General features: G+C 44.1%; 1 protein-coding gene, 1 long non-coding RNA gene and 1 other non-coding gene across 3 annotated transcripts in view; 1 reads left to right on the forward strand and 2 right to left on the reverse strand.

The window, feature by feature from the left end:
• LOC141279774 (uncharacterized) overlaps positions 1-17,498 on the forward strand; it is a 43,963-nt gene extending 26,465 nt beyond the window's left edge. The window contains exons 2-3 of the long non-coding RNA XR_012334630.1: positions 7,678-7,958; positions 10,436-17,498. This is a non-coding gene — a long non-coding RNA (uncharacterized lncRNA). The remainder of the gene's footprint in view (positions 1-7,677; positions 7,959-10,435) is intronic.
• Positions 10,430-10,533, reverse strand: LOC117314033 (small nucleolar RNA U13). The gene has a single exon (XR_004528718.1). It is a non-coding gene; the product is annotated as a small nucleolar RNA U13 (small nucleolar RNA).
• IQCF6 (IQ motif containing F6) lies at positions 12,634-13,223 on the reverse strand. Its single transcript, XM_033865082.2, has 2 exons — positions 13,159-13,223; positions 12,634-13,002 (listed from the first exon to the last, which is right to left on the reverse strand). The coding sequence occupies exon 2, from the start codon at positions 12,955-12,957 to the stop codon at positions 12,634-12,636; it is 324 nt and encodes a 107-aa protein (XP_033720973.1). The 5' UTR covers positions 12,958-13,002; positions 13,159-13,223.
• Positions 17,499-17,682: the final 184 nt, after the last annotated feature.

The raw sequence follows: 17,682 nt of genomic DNA on the forward strand, positions 1-17,682 counted from the left end.
TGAGTAATATTCTGTTGTATATATGTGCCACATCTTTTTTATCCATTCATCCGATGATGGACACTTAGGTTGTTTCCATCTCCTGGCTATTGTAAATAGAGCTGCAGTGAACATTTGGTACATGACTCTTTTTGAATTATGGTTTTCTCAGGGTATATGCCCAGTAGTGGGACTGCTGGATCATATGGTAGTTCTATTTGTAGTTTTTTAAGGAACCTCCATACTGTTCTCCACAGTGGCTGTATCAATTTATATTCCCACCAACAGTGCAAGAGGGTTCCCTTTTCTCCACACCCTCTCCAGCATTTATTGTTTCTAGATTGTTTGATGATGGCCATTCTGACTGGTGTGAGATGATATCTCATTGTAGTTTTGACTTGCATTTCTCTAATGATTAATGAAGTTAAGCATTCTGTCATGTGTTTGTTGGCAGTCTGTTTATCTGCTTTGGAGAAATGTCTGTTTACGTCTTCTGCCCATTTTTGGATTGGGTTGTTTGTTTTTTTGTTATTGAGCTGCATGAGCTGCTTATAAATTTTGGAGATTAATCCTTTGTCAGTTGCTTCATTTGCAAACATTTTCTCCCATTCTGAGGGTTGTCTGTTGGTCTTGTTTATGGTTTCCTTTGCTGTGCAAAAGCTTTGAAGTTTCATTAGGTCCCATTTGTTTATTTTTGTTTTTATTTCCATTTCTCTAGGAGGTGGGTCAAAAAGGATCTTGCTGTGATTTATGTCATAGAGTGTTCTGCCTATGTTTTCCTCTAAGAGTTTGATAGTTTCTGGCCTTACATTTAGGTCTTTAATCCATTTTGAGCTTATTTTTGTGTATGGTGTTAGGGAGTGATCTAATCTCACACTTTTACATGTACCTGTCCAGTTTTCCCAGCACCACTTATTGAAGAGGCTGTCCTTTCTCCACTGTACATTCCTGCCTCCTTTATCGAAGATAAGGTGACCATATGTGCATGGGTTTATCTCTGGGCTTTCTATCCTGTTCCATTGATCTACCTGTTTTTGTGCCAGTAGCATACTGTCTTGATTACTGTAGCTTTGTAGTATAGTCTGAAGTCAGGGAGCCTGATTCCTCCAGCTCCGTTTTTCGTTCTCAAGATTGCTTTGTCTATTCGGAGTCTTTTGTGTTTCCATACAAATTGTGAAATTTTTTGTTCGAGTTCTGTGAAAAATACCAGTGGTAGTTTGATAGGAATTGCATTGACTCTGTAGATTGCTTTGGGTAGTAGAGTCATTTTCACAATGTTGATTCTTCCAATCCAAGAACATGGTATATCTCTCCATCTATTTGTATCATCTTTAATTTCTTTCATCAGTGTCTTATAATTTTCTGCATACAGGTCTTTTGTCTCCTTAGGTAGGTTTATTCCTAGATATTTTATACTTTTTGTTGCAATGGTAAATGGGAGTGTTTTCTTGACTTCACTTTCAGATTTTTCATCATTAGTGTATAGGAATGCGAGAGATTTCTGTGCATTAATATTGTATCCTGCTACTTTACCAAATTCATTGATTAGCTCTGGTAGTTTTCTGGTAGCATCTTTAGGATTCTCTATGTATAGTATCATGTCATCTGCAAACAATGACAGCTTTACTTCTTTTCTGATTTGTATTCCTTTTATTTCCTTTTCTTCTCTGATTGCTGTGACTAAAACTTCCAAAACTATGTTGAGTAAGAGTGGTGAGAGTGGGCAACCTTGTCTTGTTCCTGATCTTAGTGGAAATGCTTTCAGTTTTTCACCGTTGAAGACGATGTTTGCTGTGGGTTTGTCATATATGGCCTTTATTATGTTGAGGAAAGTTCCCTCTATGCCTACTTTCTGCAGGATTTTTATCATAAATGGGTGTTGAATTTTGTCGAAAGCTTTCTCTGCATCTATTTAGATGATCATATGGTTTTTCTCCTTCAGTTTGTTAAAATGGTTTATCACATTGATTGTTTTGTGTATATTGAAGAATCCTTGCATTCCTGGAATAAACCCCACTTGATCATGGTGTATGATCCTTTTAATGTGCTGTTGGATTCTGTTTGCTAGGATTTTGTTGAGGATTTTTGTATCTATGTTCATCAGTGATATTGGCCTGCAGTTTTCTTTCTTTGTGACGTCCTTTTCTGGTTTTGGTATCAAGGTGATGGTGGCCTCATAGAATGAGTTTGGGACTGTTCCTCCCTCTACTATATTTTGGAAGAGTTTGAGAAGGATAGGTATTAGCTCTTCTCTAAATGTTTAATAGAATTCGCCTGTGAAGCCATCTGGTCCTGGGCTTTTTTTTGTTGGAAGATTTTTAATCACAGTTTCAATTTCAGTGCTTGTGATTGGTCTGTTCATATTTTCTATTTCTTCCTGATTCAGCCTTGGCAGGTTGTGCATTTCTAAGAATTTGTCCATTTCTTCCAGGTTGTCCATTTTATTGGCATAGAGTTGCTTGTAGTAATCTCTCATGATCTTTTGTATTTCTGCAGTGTTAGTTGTTACTTCTTTTTCATTTCTAATTCTATTGATTTGAGTCTTCTCCCTTTTTTTCTTGATGAGTCTGGCTAATAGTTTATCAATTTTGTTTATCTTCTCAAAGAACCAGCTTTTAGTTTTATTGATCTTTGCTATCGTTTCCTTCATTTCTTTTTCATTTATTTCTGATCTGATTTTTATGATTTCTTTACTTCTGCTAACTTTGGGGGTTTTTTGTTCTTCTTTCTCTAATTGCTTTAGGTGCAAGGTTAGGTTGTTTATTCGAGATGTTTCCTGTTTCTTAAGGTAGGATTGTATTGCTATAAACTTCCCTCTTAGAACTGCTTTTGCTGCATCCCATAGATTTTGGGTCGTCGTGTCTCCATTGTCATTTGTTTCTAGGTTTTTTTTGATTTCCTCTTTGATTTCTTCAGTGATCACTTCGTTATTAAGTAGTGTATTGTTTAGCCTCCATGTGTTTGTATTTTTTACAGATCTTTTCCTGTAATTGATATCTAGTCTCATAGCATTGTGGTTGGAAAAGATACTTGAAACAATTTCAATTTTCTTAAATTTACCAAGGCTTGACTTGTGACCCAAGATATGATCTATGCTGGAGAATGTTCCATGAGCACTTGAGAAAAATGTGTATTCTGTTGTTTTTGGATGGAATGTCCTATAAATATCAATTAAGTCCATCTTGTTTAATGTATCATTTAAAGCTTGTGTTTCCTTATTTATTTTTATTTTGGATGATCTGTCCATTGGTGAAAGTGGGGTGTTAAAATCCCCTACTATGAATGTGTTACTGTCGATTTCCCCTTTTATGGCTGTTAGTATTTGCCTTATGTATTGAGGTGCTCCTGTGTTGGGTGCATAAATATTTACAATGGTTATATCTTCTTCTTGTATCGATCCCTTGATCATTATGTAGTGTCCTTCTTTGTCCCTTCTAATAGTCTTTATTTTAAAGTCTATTTTGTCTGATATGAGAATTGCTACTGCAGCTTTCTTTTGGTTTCCATTTGAATGAAATATCTTTTTCCATCCCCTTACTTTCAGTCTGTATGTGTCTCTAGGTCTGAAGTGGGTCTCTTGTAGACAGCAAATATATGGGTCTTGTTTTTGTATCCATTCAGCCAGTCTGTGTCTTTTGGTGGGAGCATTTAGTCCATTTACATTTAAGGTAATTATCGATATGTATGTTCCTATTCCCATTTTCTTAATTGTTTTGGGTTTGTTATTGTAACAGGTCTTTACCTTCTTTTGTGCTTCTTGCCTAGAGAAGTTCCTTTAGCAGTTGTTGTAAAGCTGGTTTGGTGGTGCTGAACTCTCTCAGCTTTTGCTTGTCTGTAAAGGTTTTAAATTCTCCATCAAATCTGAATGAGATCCTTGCTGGGTAGAGTAATCTTGGCTGCAGGTTTTTCTCCTTCATCGCTTTAAATATGTCCTGCCAGTCCCTTCTGGCTTGCAGAGTTTCTGCTGAAAGATCAGCTGTTAACCTTATGGGGATTCCCTTGTGTGTTATTTGTTGTTTTTCCCTTGCTGCTTTTAATATGTTTTCTTTGTATTTAATTTTTGACAGTGTGATTAATATGTGTCTTGGCGTATTTCTCCTTGGATTTATCCTGTATGGGACTCTCTCTGCTTCCTGGACTTGATTAACTATTTCCTTTCCCATATTAGGGAAGTTTTCAACTATAATCTCTTCAAATATTTTCTTAGTCCCTTTCTTTTTCTCTTCTTCTGGAACCCCTATAATTCGAATGTTGGTGCGTTTGATGTTGTCCCAGAGGTCTCTGAGACTGTCCTCAGTTCTTTTCATTCTTTTTTCTTTATTCTGCTCTGCTGTAGTTATTTCCACTATTTTATCTTCCAGGTCACTTATCCGTTCTTCTGCCTCAGTTATTCTGCTATCGATCCCATCTAGAGTATTTTTAATTTCATTTATTGTGTCGTTCATCGTTGTTTGTTTCACCTTTAGTTCTTCTAGGTCCTTGTTAAATGTTTCTTGCATTTTGTCCATTCTATATCCAAGATTTTGGATCATCTTTACTATCATTATTCTGAATTCTTTTTCAGGTAGACTGCCTATTTCCTCTTCATTTGTTAGGTCTGGTAAGTTTTTATGTTGCTCCTTTATCTGCTGTGTGTTTTTCTGTCTTCTCATTTTGCTTATCTTACTGTGTTTGGGGTCTCCTTTTTGCAGGCTGCAGGTTCGTAGTTCCCGTTGTTTTTGGTGTCTGTCCCCAGTGGCTAAGGTTGGTTTATGGGTTGTGTAGGCTTCGTGGTGGAGGGGACTAGTGCCTGTGTTCTGGTGGATGAGGCTGGATCTTGTCTTTCTGGTGGACACGTCCACGTCTGGTGGTGTGTTTTGGGGTGTCTGTGGACTTATTATTATTTTAAGCAGCCTCTCTGCTAATGGGTGGAGTTGTGTTCCTGTCTTGCTAGTCGTTTGGCATAGGATGTCCAGCACTGTAGCTTGCTGGTCGGTGAGTGAAGCTGGGTGCTGGTGTTGAGATGGAGATCTCTGGGAGATTTTCGCCGTTTGATATTATGTGGAGCTGGGAGGTCTCTTGTGGACCAGTGTCCTGAAGTTGGCTCTCCCACCTCAGAGGCACAGCACTGACTCCTGGCTGCAGCACCAAGAGCCTTTCATCCACATGGCTCAGAATAAAAGGGGGAAAAAGTAGAAAGAAAGAATTAGAAGAAAGAAAGAAAGAGAGAGAGAGAGAGCGAGAGAGAGAGAGAAAGAAAGAAGGAGGGAAGGAAGGAAAGAAAGAAAGAAAAAAGAAAGAAAGGAAGGAGGGAGGGAGGAAGGAGGGAAGAAGGAAAAAAGAAAATAAAGTAAAATAAAGTAAGATAAAATATAATAAAGTTATTAAAATAAAAAATAATTATTAAGAAAAAAAGAAAAAAACGGATGGATAGAACCCTAGGACAAATGGTGGAAGCAAAGTTATACAGCATAAATCTTGCTCTCAAAGTCTACCTCCTCAATTTGGGCTGATTCGTTGTCTATTCATGTATTCCACAGACATCAAGTTGGTTGTGGAGCTTTAATCCGCTGCTTCTGAGGCTGCTAGGAGAGATTTCCCTTTCTCTTCTTTGTTCTCACAGCTCCCAGGGGCTCAGCTTTGGATTGGGCCCCGCCTCTGCGTGTAGGTTGTGTAGGTCGCTGGAGGGCGTCTGTTCTTCGCTCAGACAGGACGGGGTTAAAGGAGCCGCTGATTCGGGGGCTCTGGCTCACTCAGGCCGGTGGGGAGGGGCACGGAGTGCGGGGCGATCCTGCAGCGGCAGAGGCCGGCGTGACGTTGCACCAGCCTGAGGCACGCCGTGCGTTCTCCTGGGGACGTTGTCCCTGGATCCTGGGACCCTGGCAGTGGTGGGCTGGACAGGCTCCCCGGAAGCGGGGTGTGGATAGTAGCCTGTGCTCACACACAGGCTTCTTGGTGGCGGCAGCAGCAGCAGCCTTAGCGTCTCATGCCCGTCTCTGGGGTCCGCGCTTTTAGCCGTGGCTCGTGCCCGTCTCTGGAGCTCCTTTAAGCAGCGCTCTTAATCCCCTCTCCTCGCGCACCAGGAAACAGAGGGAAGAAAAGGTCTTTTGCCTCTTCGGCAGGTCCAGACTTTTACCCGGACTCCCTCCCGGCTAGCCGTGGCGAACTAACCCCCTGCAGGCTGTGTTCACGCCGCCAACCCCAGTCCTCTCCCGGCGCTCCGACCAAAGCCGGAGCCTCAGCTCCCAGCCCCGCCCGCCCCGGCAGGTGAGCAGACAAACCTCTCGGGCTGGTGAGTGCCAGTCGGCCTTGATCCTTTGTGGGGGAATCTCTCCGCTTTGCCCTTTGCACCCCTGTTGCTGTGCTCTCCTCCGCGGCTCCAAAGCTTTCCCTTTCCGCCACCTGCAGTCTCCGCCCGCAAAGGGTCTTCCTAGTGTGTGGAAACCTTTCCTCCTTCACAGCTCCCTCCCACTGGTGCAGGTCCCGTCCCTATCCTTTTGTCTCTGTTTATTCTTTTTTCTTTTGCCCTACTCAGGTACGTGGGGAGTTTCTTGCCTTTTGGGAGGTCTGAGGTCTTTTGCCAGTGTTCAGTAGGTGTTCTGTAGGAGTTGTTCCACGTGTAGATGTATTTCTCCTTGTCTGGTTTTGATAACAGTGCTATGCCAGCATCATAAAGATAGTTGGATAACTTTCTGCTCTTTCTATACTTTGGAATAGTTTATATTACTTGGAATGATCTGTTGTTTTATATTTTGCAGAACTTCATGGTGGCAAGACTGCCCATTGCCCTCAATACTCATTTTATCTTTTAAATATAGGAGTGTGAGCTCCATATTCTTTCATTCCATCAGGACTTTTTTTTTTTTGGCCTCACTGCGCGGCTTGCAGGATCTTAGTTCTCCGATCTGAACCTGTGCCCCCTGCAGTGGAAGCACGGAGTCCTAACCACTGGGCCACCACGGAGTTCCCTATCAGGACTTTTTTTTACAGCCAGAGCCACAAATCTCCTGGAGGAGGCAGTTGGGAGAATGGTTAAGAGCCTGGGTCCTGGAGTCAGGTGCCTGTGTTTGAGTCTGGTTCCTCATCCTTTTGCCCCTCTGAGCATTTGTTCTTCAGCTTCCTCCTTCCTGCTTCATCTGGTACCCATCTCCTCTTACTTTCCCTTTTCCAGAATTGTGGTCCTCTTTATCCTCTGACGGCCCTTGTTTCACTCTGTTCCCAATTGTGAGCTTTTTTGGTGAAGTTAATTGCTTTCTTTTCATTTTCCTTAGATCTTAGGAGAGAGGAGAGTAAATGTGTTTTTAAACAGCTAAATGTTCTCTTCTGCTTTATGTTTTTCTGTTGTTTTAGTTTCATTCTCCAGCTTTCTTTTATTTTAGATGTGTCCATTATAAAACATCATATGGTTGGATATTTTTAAAAACCTAATATGAGATTCTGTTAATAGATGAATTGTACCCATTTGCATTTAATACAGACTTATTCCCATCTTTGGGTTTTCTATCCTGCTTTCTTATTTTTTTCCGTTTCATACTTCCATTGAATTGATGGAGATTTCTTCTTCATATTTTTTCTCTAACGTTTTAGGAGTTGTGGCTGAGGCTGCTGGTTGCCTGCCCCCCGCCCTCCATACCTACTCTCTCTTCTATCTTGTAAACGGCACCCTGACATGGGGCATATTGACTCGTTCACCAACATTCTTGTTCCCTCTCCTTTCAGGCATGTTGGAAGATTGTATTTTCCTTCTCCTTGAAGTTAGACACAGCTGCATGGCTGTTGAGCCAATAAAAAGTGAGCAGAAATGAAATAAGACACTTCCAAGTGGAAACCTACAACGCTGGTGCTCTTCTCTCCAGTCCTTCCTTCCCCTACTTCGAGGAGTGCAATCACAGGAGCTCATATCCACATGGAGGTGGTGTAAGCATGGAGCAGCCTGGAAGACTGAGCAAGCACCCGGAGGGACACCGCATGGAGAATTGCCTGGAGCCCCGCAGATTTGTGTGAGTGAGAAATACATTTCCGTTAAGCCGTTGAGATTTGGAAGTTTGCATCACAACAGAATCTAGCCTCTTCGGTTACACCTGGCAGCAATGCGTGTCCTTGTAGCCGGGAAGGTCTGGTAACAGTTCTAGCCAATGAAATATAAGTGGAGGGGGCTGGGTGAGTGAGCCTTCTGGGAAAGGTCTTTAAAAGAAATGAAGTCAGCTGGCAGAAGTGTTTCTTTTTGCTCTTCATCTACTCTCCTGAAATGCAGACATGATGGCTGGAACTCTAGGAGTCATCCTAGAGTAAGAGGACTAGTCCCATCCTAGGAGTGCAGGGTGGAAACAGAGAAGATGGGACCTCCTGATATTATGCAACTGCTGTACCTTGGCGTTGCCACTACTGGGCTTTATTTATGGGAGAAGAAAACAAACTTTTGTTTAAGCCGCTGGTTTTCAGGTTTCTGTTCCTAAGAGCCCAGTACAATTCCCAACTGTTACAGAAGTTAAGTAATTTTCATTCTTCTATTATTTATACTAAAGTTTTTTTTTATGTTTTTATTGTGGAAATGTTCAAACACATCCAAAATGAGACAGAGTAGACAACATTCCAGCTTCAGCAATTATCAACTCATAGCCAAACATCTTTCATTGATACCTCCCACTTTCCCCTCCTGGGTTGGGTCTTGTGGGTGGTCCTGCCTGCTCTCCTGGAAACCATGTTGTCTTTAGCCCGCCCCCAATAGATAATCCTACTGTGTCCCCCCCCACAGACCTAAATCCACCTTCTATGATGCCCATGGTTCCTGCCTTGGCCTCAGGTGGTGAGATCGCCACAGTCTGTGGCTGCTTGTCTCTGTCCTAGGCCTCTTTGGGACCACCAGTCCTTTTGGCATGTCTTACTTGTCCCGTCTTGGGGGTCTAGGGACTCTTGGCTACTTCCCAGCCCCATAGGGAGTATACCGGGCTCAATGAGGGCAGCCCTTAGACCCATTACTTTGGTACCTTCCTTGGCTTTTTTGTTTGTTTTGTTTTGTGGCCATGCCACATGGTTTGCAGGATCTCAGTTCCCTGACCAGGGATTGAACCCGGGCCATGGCAGTGAAAGCCCAGAATCCGAAACACTAGGCCACCAAGGAACTCCCCCTTCCTTGGCTTTTACTACTTTTTGCCTCTGAACCATGCAGCCTCCCCCAGATTCCCCTGTGCCTACTGGAGTGACCTGAGAGGAGGGGCTAAGGGCAGGATCTGGCAACAGCCTGCAGCAGTACCTAAGCCCCCTCACACTCCTCTGTCTCGGGGCAGTGAATGGACTTTTGTCTCTTCCTGTGTGTCTGGAACTTTCTCTACCTGCCCTGTGCCGTACCCCCTTTTGCTGTCAGAATCTGTGGTCACCCTCTTTAAGGTCACACTCTATCCTAAGTTCTTTGTTCTGAAGATATGAAAGCCCAGTTTGGGAGTGCCCAGAAAACAAATTTTCTTCTCAACTCAGTCCAGCCCTTCTACATAATAAGCACTTATCTCCAGACTACTAATTTATGATGCACCTGAACAAATTTGATTTTTAGAAACAAAGCTGAACAAAGACCTCTTTACACCAGCAACATCCACCTGGCAAAATGGGAGTGGGTGGGGTAGTGGTCAGAACCAGTGTCCTTCGATAATGTGTGTGAATGTGTGTGAGTAATCCAGCGGGATGTTGGTCAGCCCACTCAAGCTGCCAGACATGCATGGCAGTGGCTGTGGGCATCTCATTTAGGGTTTGACATGTGGGAAAGAGAAAGAAGACAAGGCAGGATGGAGACCTTGGAGCAGTGGGATCAGATCTGAGGTTGGTGATGCATGAGGTAAGGGGCTAGAGAGCATGGGGTGGGCGTCTTGTGGCAAAGAGACTAGATGTAACCTGGGGACCTTTTCCAGGTCTGAAGGGGACCTGTAGGAGATGAGCCTTCACTTACTGAACTACCTTCTTAGGGACCCAGGAGGCTAGGCCCATCTGAGGGTCAGTTTATTTCTTTGTTGAACAGGCCTGGGTCACATATCTCTTGGGGCCATGATGTCACCTGGGGGAGGAGCATGCATGGGGATACCAAGTCCCCCAGAGTTCTCTTAGGCTCACTCCTGACTCAAAGCTGCAAGCATGCTCCTCCCATCCCCACTTCAGTGTTTCAGTGTATTCTCAGGAAGAGTTCCTTATGCAGCTCAGTTCTCAGTGATGGTGGGGAACAGAAGAGAGGATCTATGAGGTTCTGAGAGGTCTACCTCTAAGAAATCCCACATGTGGCCTCATCCCTGCTAAGGAGAGAAAGATGGCTCCACAAATCTAGGCAACTAGCCACAGACCTTGCTGCTAAAAGAGCTTCTCTCCTGACTCCTGTTCTATGCTTCATTCCTCTGCCTGGGGCTCTCTGATGCCCAGCATCCATGGGGTTAGACCATCCCTGGCTTCTCAAGACCCCTGATCTTTTTTTTTTTTTTTTTTTTTCTCATGTCAGACGGGTAATGTGCCACAGTCGTAACAAGGTTGGAAGGAGGCACATGTCACACAAGCGCGTGAACACCCAATCATCACACTTATGAACTACAAAAGGATCCTCAAGACCCCTGATCTTTGAAGGGACTCTTGCAGGTGGTGGTGAAGACTTTGGATGAAACTTGGCTTTCTTGGGCTGCCCCAGAGTCTCCATTGTTCACACCTGTGTGGTGCCATCTTCCTGGGATCCCCTCTACCTGGGACAAGAGGCCCAGCCTACTTTCCCCCAACAGCCTCTCCCCATCTCAGGCCCCAACTCTCAGGAGGGGCTGCATCTTCCTGCTTCCAAAGGTTTTTGACCCAAAGCAGCTCTGCCTCTAGATCCCCATTTTACTTTGCATTCTTAGCTCATCAGAGAGCAGAAAGCCTTGATTACCTTGAGCCCACTGAGTGTTCAGCTTGGAATTCTGCACGACTGTCCCCAGGTGGGACCACACAGGCTGATTGGCGGGCATATGACCCAGGCTGGGAAGGACTTAACTCAGCGGTTTTCAAATTGTGGCTGCACATTGAACTTCAGTGCCTAGGCCACTTCCCAGCCAATTAAAGCAGAATCTCTGGGTGGGCCCAGGCATCAGTATTTTTTTGTGTGTGTTTTAGGGTATTCCAATGCCCAATGTAGGTTGTGAATCAGAGAGTTAAATTCTTGCCAGCACAGGTTTTAAACACCTCTCACTGCAGGGGTGGGCGCCTAATGGGCTAGTCACACAGAATTCCTGTCATGTTCAGTTTGCAGACCTAACCAGTTTCCTGCCACTCACTGTTGCCAGTATGGGAGGAGAGAGCTGTGTCCAAAGCTCCTAAAAGGGATCCCTTGGAAGAGTGAGGAACCTAGCTGCATCATTGTCACCTTCAGCTACTGGAGGTGATGGATATTGAACTGAACCCTGAATCCTCACATCTGTCACAGCGCTTCTAGGGACACCCTGCCCTGAATCCCAAACACACACACACACACACAATGGGCCCTGTGGTGAGGGAAAACCTTACCCAGTTGCAAGGCCCATGAAGACCTCTGACTTCTGTACACTTCCCCAGCTGGTCTTCCCATCCCTTGCAAGGCCACCCATCACAAAATTCTGGGGAGGGCCATGGACCTCAGACTTCTGGGATGCAGGTTCAGACAAACATCATATCTGACACAGGGTGAGAGTGAGGGATCTTGGGCATGAATGACAAAGCAGAGAATGAGAGATCATGTTCAGAGATGGTTGAGACATAAATGCCAAGAGATAATGAGAGACTCAGCAAAGCAGAGTTCCATCAGTACCCACTCGAGGCAGGCCCAGCAGAGGGTGTGGTAGTTTGTGGGAGGGTTGGGGAAGAGAGGGAATCTTGAGGGGAGGCTGGCACAGCTGCTTCTGAGGATATGGTAGGATTTAGAGGCTGCGTCCCCAAGCTAATGACCTCCAATGGCAGAGGGACAGCCATCTACCCCTGCCCACCCCTAATCCTCCTCTGTTTGTTTACCCACTTCAATCCCCAGGCGCTCTCTCCCCTCCTCAACCCCATGCGTGGTTCTCCTCGGAAGTGGCCAGCACAGGGAAGGGAAGCCTTGTCTCTCAGCCCCTGGGGAGGGAGGCAGCAGGCACAGCTGCAGCATCTCAGCTCCTGTGCTGGCCTTCCCCAGGGGCTGGCTTTGGCTGGCCATCCCCCATTGAGGCACAGTGCCTGTCCTGCTGTTGCTCAGCTGGGGTACCCTGTCCTCCTGGCTCCCTGCTAAGCTCTGTGCTGGCCCTGAGGGCCCTGCCAATCACAGACCTGTGGAATCCTGGCCTTCCCAGCTGGCTCTGACTGCAGCCAGTCCTACCCTGAATGGAGATGGCTGGGCAGGGGCTGCAGAAAAATAAAGCCCAATGCCTACCCCAACTTGTGGAGGGAGCTCTGATCAGGCTGGCTGAGGTGTCAGAGACTGACCTGGGCCCTGAGGTTTCTTTTGGGCACAGGATTGGTCAGGTTTGCATTAGGAGCAAGGGCCTAGTGTGAGTTGCCCTGGCATGGGCATTAAGATGATGGCCAGGAAATCTTTTCTTTGGGTGGAAGGCAGGAAGGTAAAGGGCCGATCCCTCATCTATGGGTCTGATTTCCAGAGGGCAAGACCATGGTCAGTAAATATCTTTATTGGAAGAGAGATCCAGTCTCCTTGGCTCTGCCAGCACCCTAGGTCATGAGGATTTCGATGTCGAGCTCCAGCTGGCTGGCTCTAACCTCATAGCGGCCCTGGATCAGGCCTCGGGTTTGGCTGGCATGCCAGCGCCAGTGAGACTGGATGATCCAGGCCGCTTGGTACACCTGGAGAAACCGTCTGTGGGCTTGCCACATTCGAACCTGTGCCTGCACCTTCACCACTGCCCACTCCTGGCAGGTGTAGAGTCTTAGTGCCAGGCGCCGTCTTTGCTCCAGCATCTTGGCCTGCATCGACCTCCACCAGCACTGGATGACCCAGGCCCTGAGTGCTGCATGCAGTAACGTCCAGCGTACCATGTTGCCACGCCACCATGACTGAATCTTTATGGCTGCCTTCTCTAACTGATCGGGGGAAGGAAGAACATGGAGATGCTCAGTGGGGTACCCTCCCACTTCTAGACCCACCTCTGGTGCTGGGAGGAAAGGGGGCCTGGCCCAGGTAGCCCTGGCCTCTCCATCTCTGGGCCCCATGCATCTTATTTCCAAACTCCTACTCACCTTTAGACACTGCTCATTATCTGCTGGGCAGATCCGTTCTATATGGGCCTCACTCACATTTTGTGTGCCCATGGCCCTGGTCTTTAGGCTCCACTCATCTATCAGTTAGGCCACCCTAGTCTTTAGCCCCGCCCTCAACTGTTAGGCACCCCCATCACTAGACTCCGCCCACCTGCACACAAGGCTCCCCTCATCAGGTCCTGTCCATCCACATTTCGCCCACATTTCTTTCTCCTCTTCTTTTGTTTGTATTTCCTTAGGAATTGACCGGTCACCTTATTTATTGATTCCCATCATTTTTGGGGGCCTGCCATTACCTCTTGCTTTCAGTTTATTTCTCAGACTTAACTGGTGTCTTTAAGTCTTGCTCTTTATACACCTTCCAGTCACTTATGTCTGTTCCTGCTGGTGGCAGTGAAGAGAGAGATTCATGCAGCTTTCCTTCAAGTAAGGGATTTTACTTAGGACTATCATCACCAGTGTGGATTTATGGAAGCTTAAGTGTCAGAGCCTTTGGGAGGGATCCAAGCAGTGTGTTCACGGGCTAGTATGTTTTTTGTTAAGTTTGTGAAAGCAAGATATTTTAGCTGCAATTGGAGAGGGCCTCTGTCTCCACCTCTCTGACCCCCTCTGTCACCCTTTTCTTGTTGGGTGCCATGGAATGGCTGCAGTTTCTTTTGGAATGTGACTAAGGGGAAGCTGAGTTGGGATATACTTAGTTTGGGTTAATGTGATAGGTTTATGTGGTTCACAGTCACCCCTGGGAATAGGTAAATTCTTGCTAGCCATTCTGCTAGCAATGGCTTCCAGGAGGAGTTCTCCTTCCAGTTATGTCATCCATTCACCTGTATCATGGTATGAGGATATTGGGACAGAAGTGCTGCTGTGGTGATATGGATACTCCCTACAGTGCCCGGCAGCAGAAGTATATGTACAGGGGAGGAAAAGCAAGATTTGAAACGTATGGAGACAAAAACCGGTCTGTAGAAAATTCTTCCTTTTATCAGGCATGTTAAACTGTAAGAGGTAGATTCTGTTCTCATTGATGCCTGATTAAAATTGAAGTTTTGTCTTTGTCAGGAATATGTTTGATAATGCAGTGACACAGTTATAAACATTCTAAGCTTTTTTTTCTTTTTTTGGTATAAATTTTGTGAAGTAGAATTTATCAGAATTCCAGCGATTATAGGGAACCAACCAGAACAGCTGTGAATGGTGCATATGTTGGCACAAGAAATCACATTTTATGCATCTCAAATGTCAATAATCAACAAGTTTCTATAGAAAATCATATTGTAAAATCATCATATGAAGAAGTAATCAAAGGTTATGCAGCAAAAAAGTAGGAAAAATATTATAGAGGTAGGACACTTAAGTAATATATACATTGTTATGTTTGTGACATAACAAACATAACAATGTTTGTTATGTTTGCCAACTTTTTAAAATGTGTAATTTTTTTTTTGCGGTACACGGGCCTCTCACTGTTGTGGCCTCTCCCGTTGCGGAGCACAGGCTCTGGACGCGCAGGCTCAGTGGCCATGGCTCACGGGCCCAGCCACTCCGTGGCATGTGGTATCTTCCCAGAGTGGGGCACAAACCCGCGTCCCCTGCATCGGCAGGCGGACTCTCAACCACTGCGCCACCAGGGCAGCCCTAAAATGTGTAATTTGATGTGATTTCTTTACTTGTCCTAAATATTCACTTGCCTAATTTTAAGTCTGTAATTTTGTATTCTTTTTCTTAAAGTAGGCCTTCCAAATTATATAAGCTTCAGTTTCCACAAAACCTAGGTCTGCCCTGCTGTGCTATAAGAATGCAACTGTGTGTCAGGGGCCCATGGGAGCTCACAGAGAGCTGTGTTTCTAGGATTCAGAGTTAGGACTGGAACCGCAGACGCAGGTGATGCAGAGATGCTGTGAGTCCTTTGGAATTGGGGAGGCCATTCTGGCTCTGCCTTTAGCATGCATGGTATTGCTCATTTTTCTGCATGAGGATTTGCTGGGTGCCCACTGCTCGTGGGTCCATGCGCTGTGGCTCCTGTTTATGTGTATTTGAGCCCTCTTACCATGACTCATACTAGTTGCCATGGTACTGTCCATTGGCATGTCTTACAGGTTCTGGCGCTATTGTCAAGCAAGCAACCTCTTTGCATCACATTAAAAGTCCTCAAGAGTGGACCCTGTTGCTTCCTTTAACGTCTGCAGTCTGGGTGAGCGGAGTGCTGGTATCAGCCATCTCAAAGGCCTCTATCACTGCATTGAACCTTTGGTCCTGGTGTCAGGTGTCTACTTCCAGCCCAATCTGCTGGATTCCGAAGAAGGAATCACTTAGAAGGGGGCTGTGGTTGTGGCCAGCACTCTGAGGCTCAGTCCATCCAGGCTGGGTTGCCATGGTCAGAACACTAGATCCCACTGTTCCTTGTGGATCTCTCCCCTGCCCCACTCTGGCCTGGCTGTTTGTTGTCAGAATATCCTGGCTTTGTCTCCTTCTAAAAGTCCCTGGAAAAACCTGCCAGCCCCTTTTATGTTCACGCTTTTGTAGTTATTCACAAAGTGGCAGCATATGGGGCCAAAGGGGAAGATGCATTCCCTGAATCCTACTAAGCATTCACAGACAACACTCCTTGGTCTCTTGTTTCCTCACTGCTCCCCTCTCCAGCTTCTGCTTCTCTTTTTCTTGCTTAATTTTTTCCCCTGATTATAAATATAGTATGTCTGTTTCTAAAATTTCAAAAAATGCAGAGACATATAAGGTGGAAAGGGGATTTCCCTTAAAATTTACCCCCAGAGCTATTCTTTCAGACCTTATGCCATGCACAGACTTAAATTTTTTATTTAAAATTATTTATTTTTTTATTGAAGTATAGTTGATTTACCATGTTGTGTTAGTTTTTGGTGTATAGCAAATCGATTCAGTTTTATCCATATATATATTCTTTCTAGAGTCTTTTCCATTATAGTTTATATAATTTATTTTTAATTCATACATTTCAAAATAAATTTTGCTTGGCAATCAGTGTTTTCTGCCTTACATTATTACTGTTCCCGGCTTGGAGGGTATCCTGGACAATTAGCTATGCATTTATGGACACAGAACATCCATGTACCTAAAGAAATAGAAAACCGTGTATGTTTCTGTGTATCTTGTTAAATTAATTGAGGTAAAAATCATATAATGTAAAATTAACCATTTTAACTATTTTAAAGTATACAATTCGGTTGCTTTTAGTGCATTCACAATGTTGTACTACCATCACTACTATCTAAGTCCAGTTTCTAATTTCATCTAATTTTAGTTCTAATTTCATCATCCCCAGAAGAAACCCTGTACCCATTAAGTAGTCATTTGCCATTTTCTTTCCCTTGCCCCACACCCTGGCAGCCACTAGTCTGCTTTTAGTCTCTATGGATTTGCCTATCCTGGACATTTTGTATAAATAGAATCATATATTATATGGCCTTTTGTGTCTGGCTTCTTTCACTTAGCATGTTTTCAAGGTTCATCCATGTTGTAGAATATATCAGTAACTTCATTCTTTTTTATGGCTAAATAATATTCCATTGTATAGATACATTTTGTTTATATATTTGTAAATTGACAAATATTTGAATTGTTTTCACTCTTTGGTGATTGTGAATAGTACTGTTGTGAGCATTTGTGTACAGGTATTTGTTTGAACACCTGTTTTCAATTCTTTTAGGTATATACCTAGGAGTGGAATTGCTGGGTCACCTGGTAATTCTCTGTTTAACTTTTGAGGAACCACCAAACTGTTTTCCACAGTAGCTATACCATTTTACATTCCTACCAATCTCCACATCTCCACTTGTTGTTTTCCATTTATTTTTTATTATAGCCATGCTAGTGTGAAGTGGTGTTTCATTGTTCTGATTTGCATTTCTCTAAGACTAATGATGTTGAACATCTTTTCATGTGCTGCTTGGGCATTTATGTATGTTTCTTTGGAGAAATGTCTATTCAAACCATTTTCCACTTTTTAATTGGCTTATTTTTAATTGGCTTACTTGTCTTTTTTGTTGTTGAATTGTGAGTCTTTTATATATTCTGGACACCATATCCTTACCAGATATATGATTTGAAAATATTTTCTCCCATTCTTCTGGTTGTCTTTTCACTTTCTTTGTAATGTTCTTTTATGCACAAAAGTTTTAAATTTTGATGAAGTCCAATTTAGCTATTTTTCTTTTGTTGCTTGTGCTTTGGTGTCATAGCTAAGAATCCATTGCTAAATCCAAGGTTATAAAGATTTACCCCTGTGGTTTTTTTTTTTTTTTTTTGCTCGACGGCATGTGGGATCTTCCTGGACCGGGGCACGAACCCGCGTCCCCTGCATCAGCAGGCGGACTCTCAACCACTGTGCCACCAGGGAAGTCCCCACTGTGTTTTTTATTCTAAGAGTTTTTTAGTTTTATCTCTTACACTTAGGACTTCAGTCGATTATGTGTTAATATTTGTATATGTTGTGAGGTAACTAAGAGTTCACCTTCATTCTTTTGCATG

This window comes from Tursiops truncatus, chromosome 10 (assembly GCF_011762595.2).
Source record: "Tursiops truncatus isolate mTurTru1 chromosome 10, mTurTru1.mat.Y, whole genome shotgun sequence".
Taxonomy (NCBI): Eukaryota; Metazoa; Chordata; class Mammalia; order Artiodactyla; family Delphinidae; genus Tursiops; species Tursiops truncatus.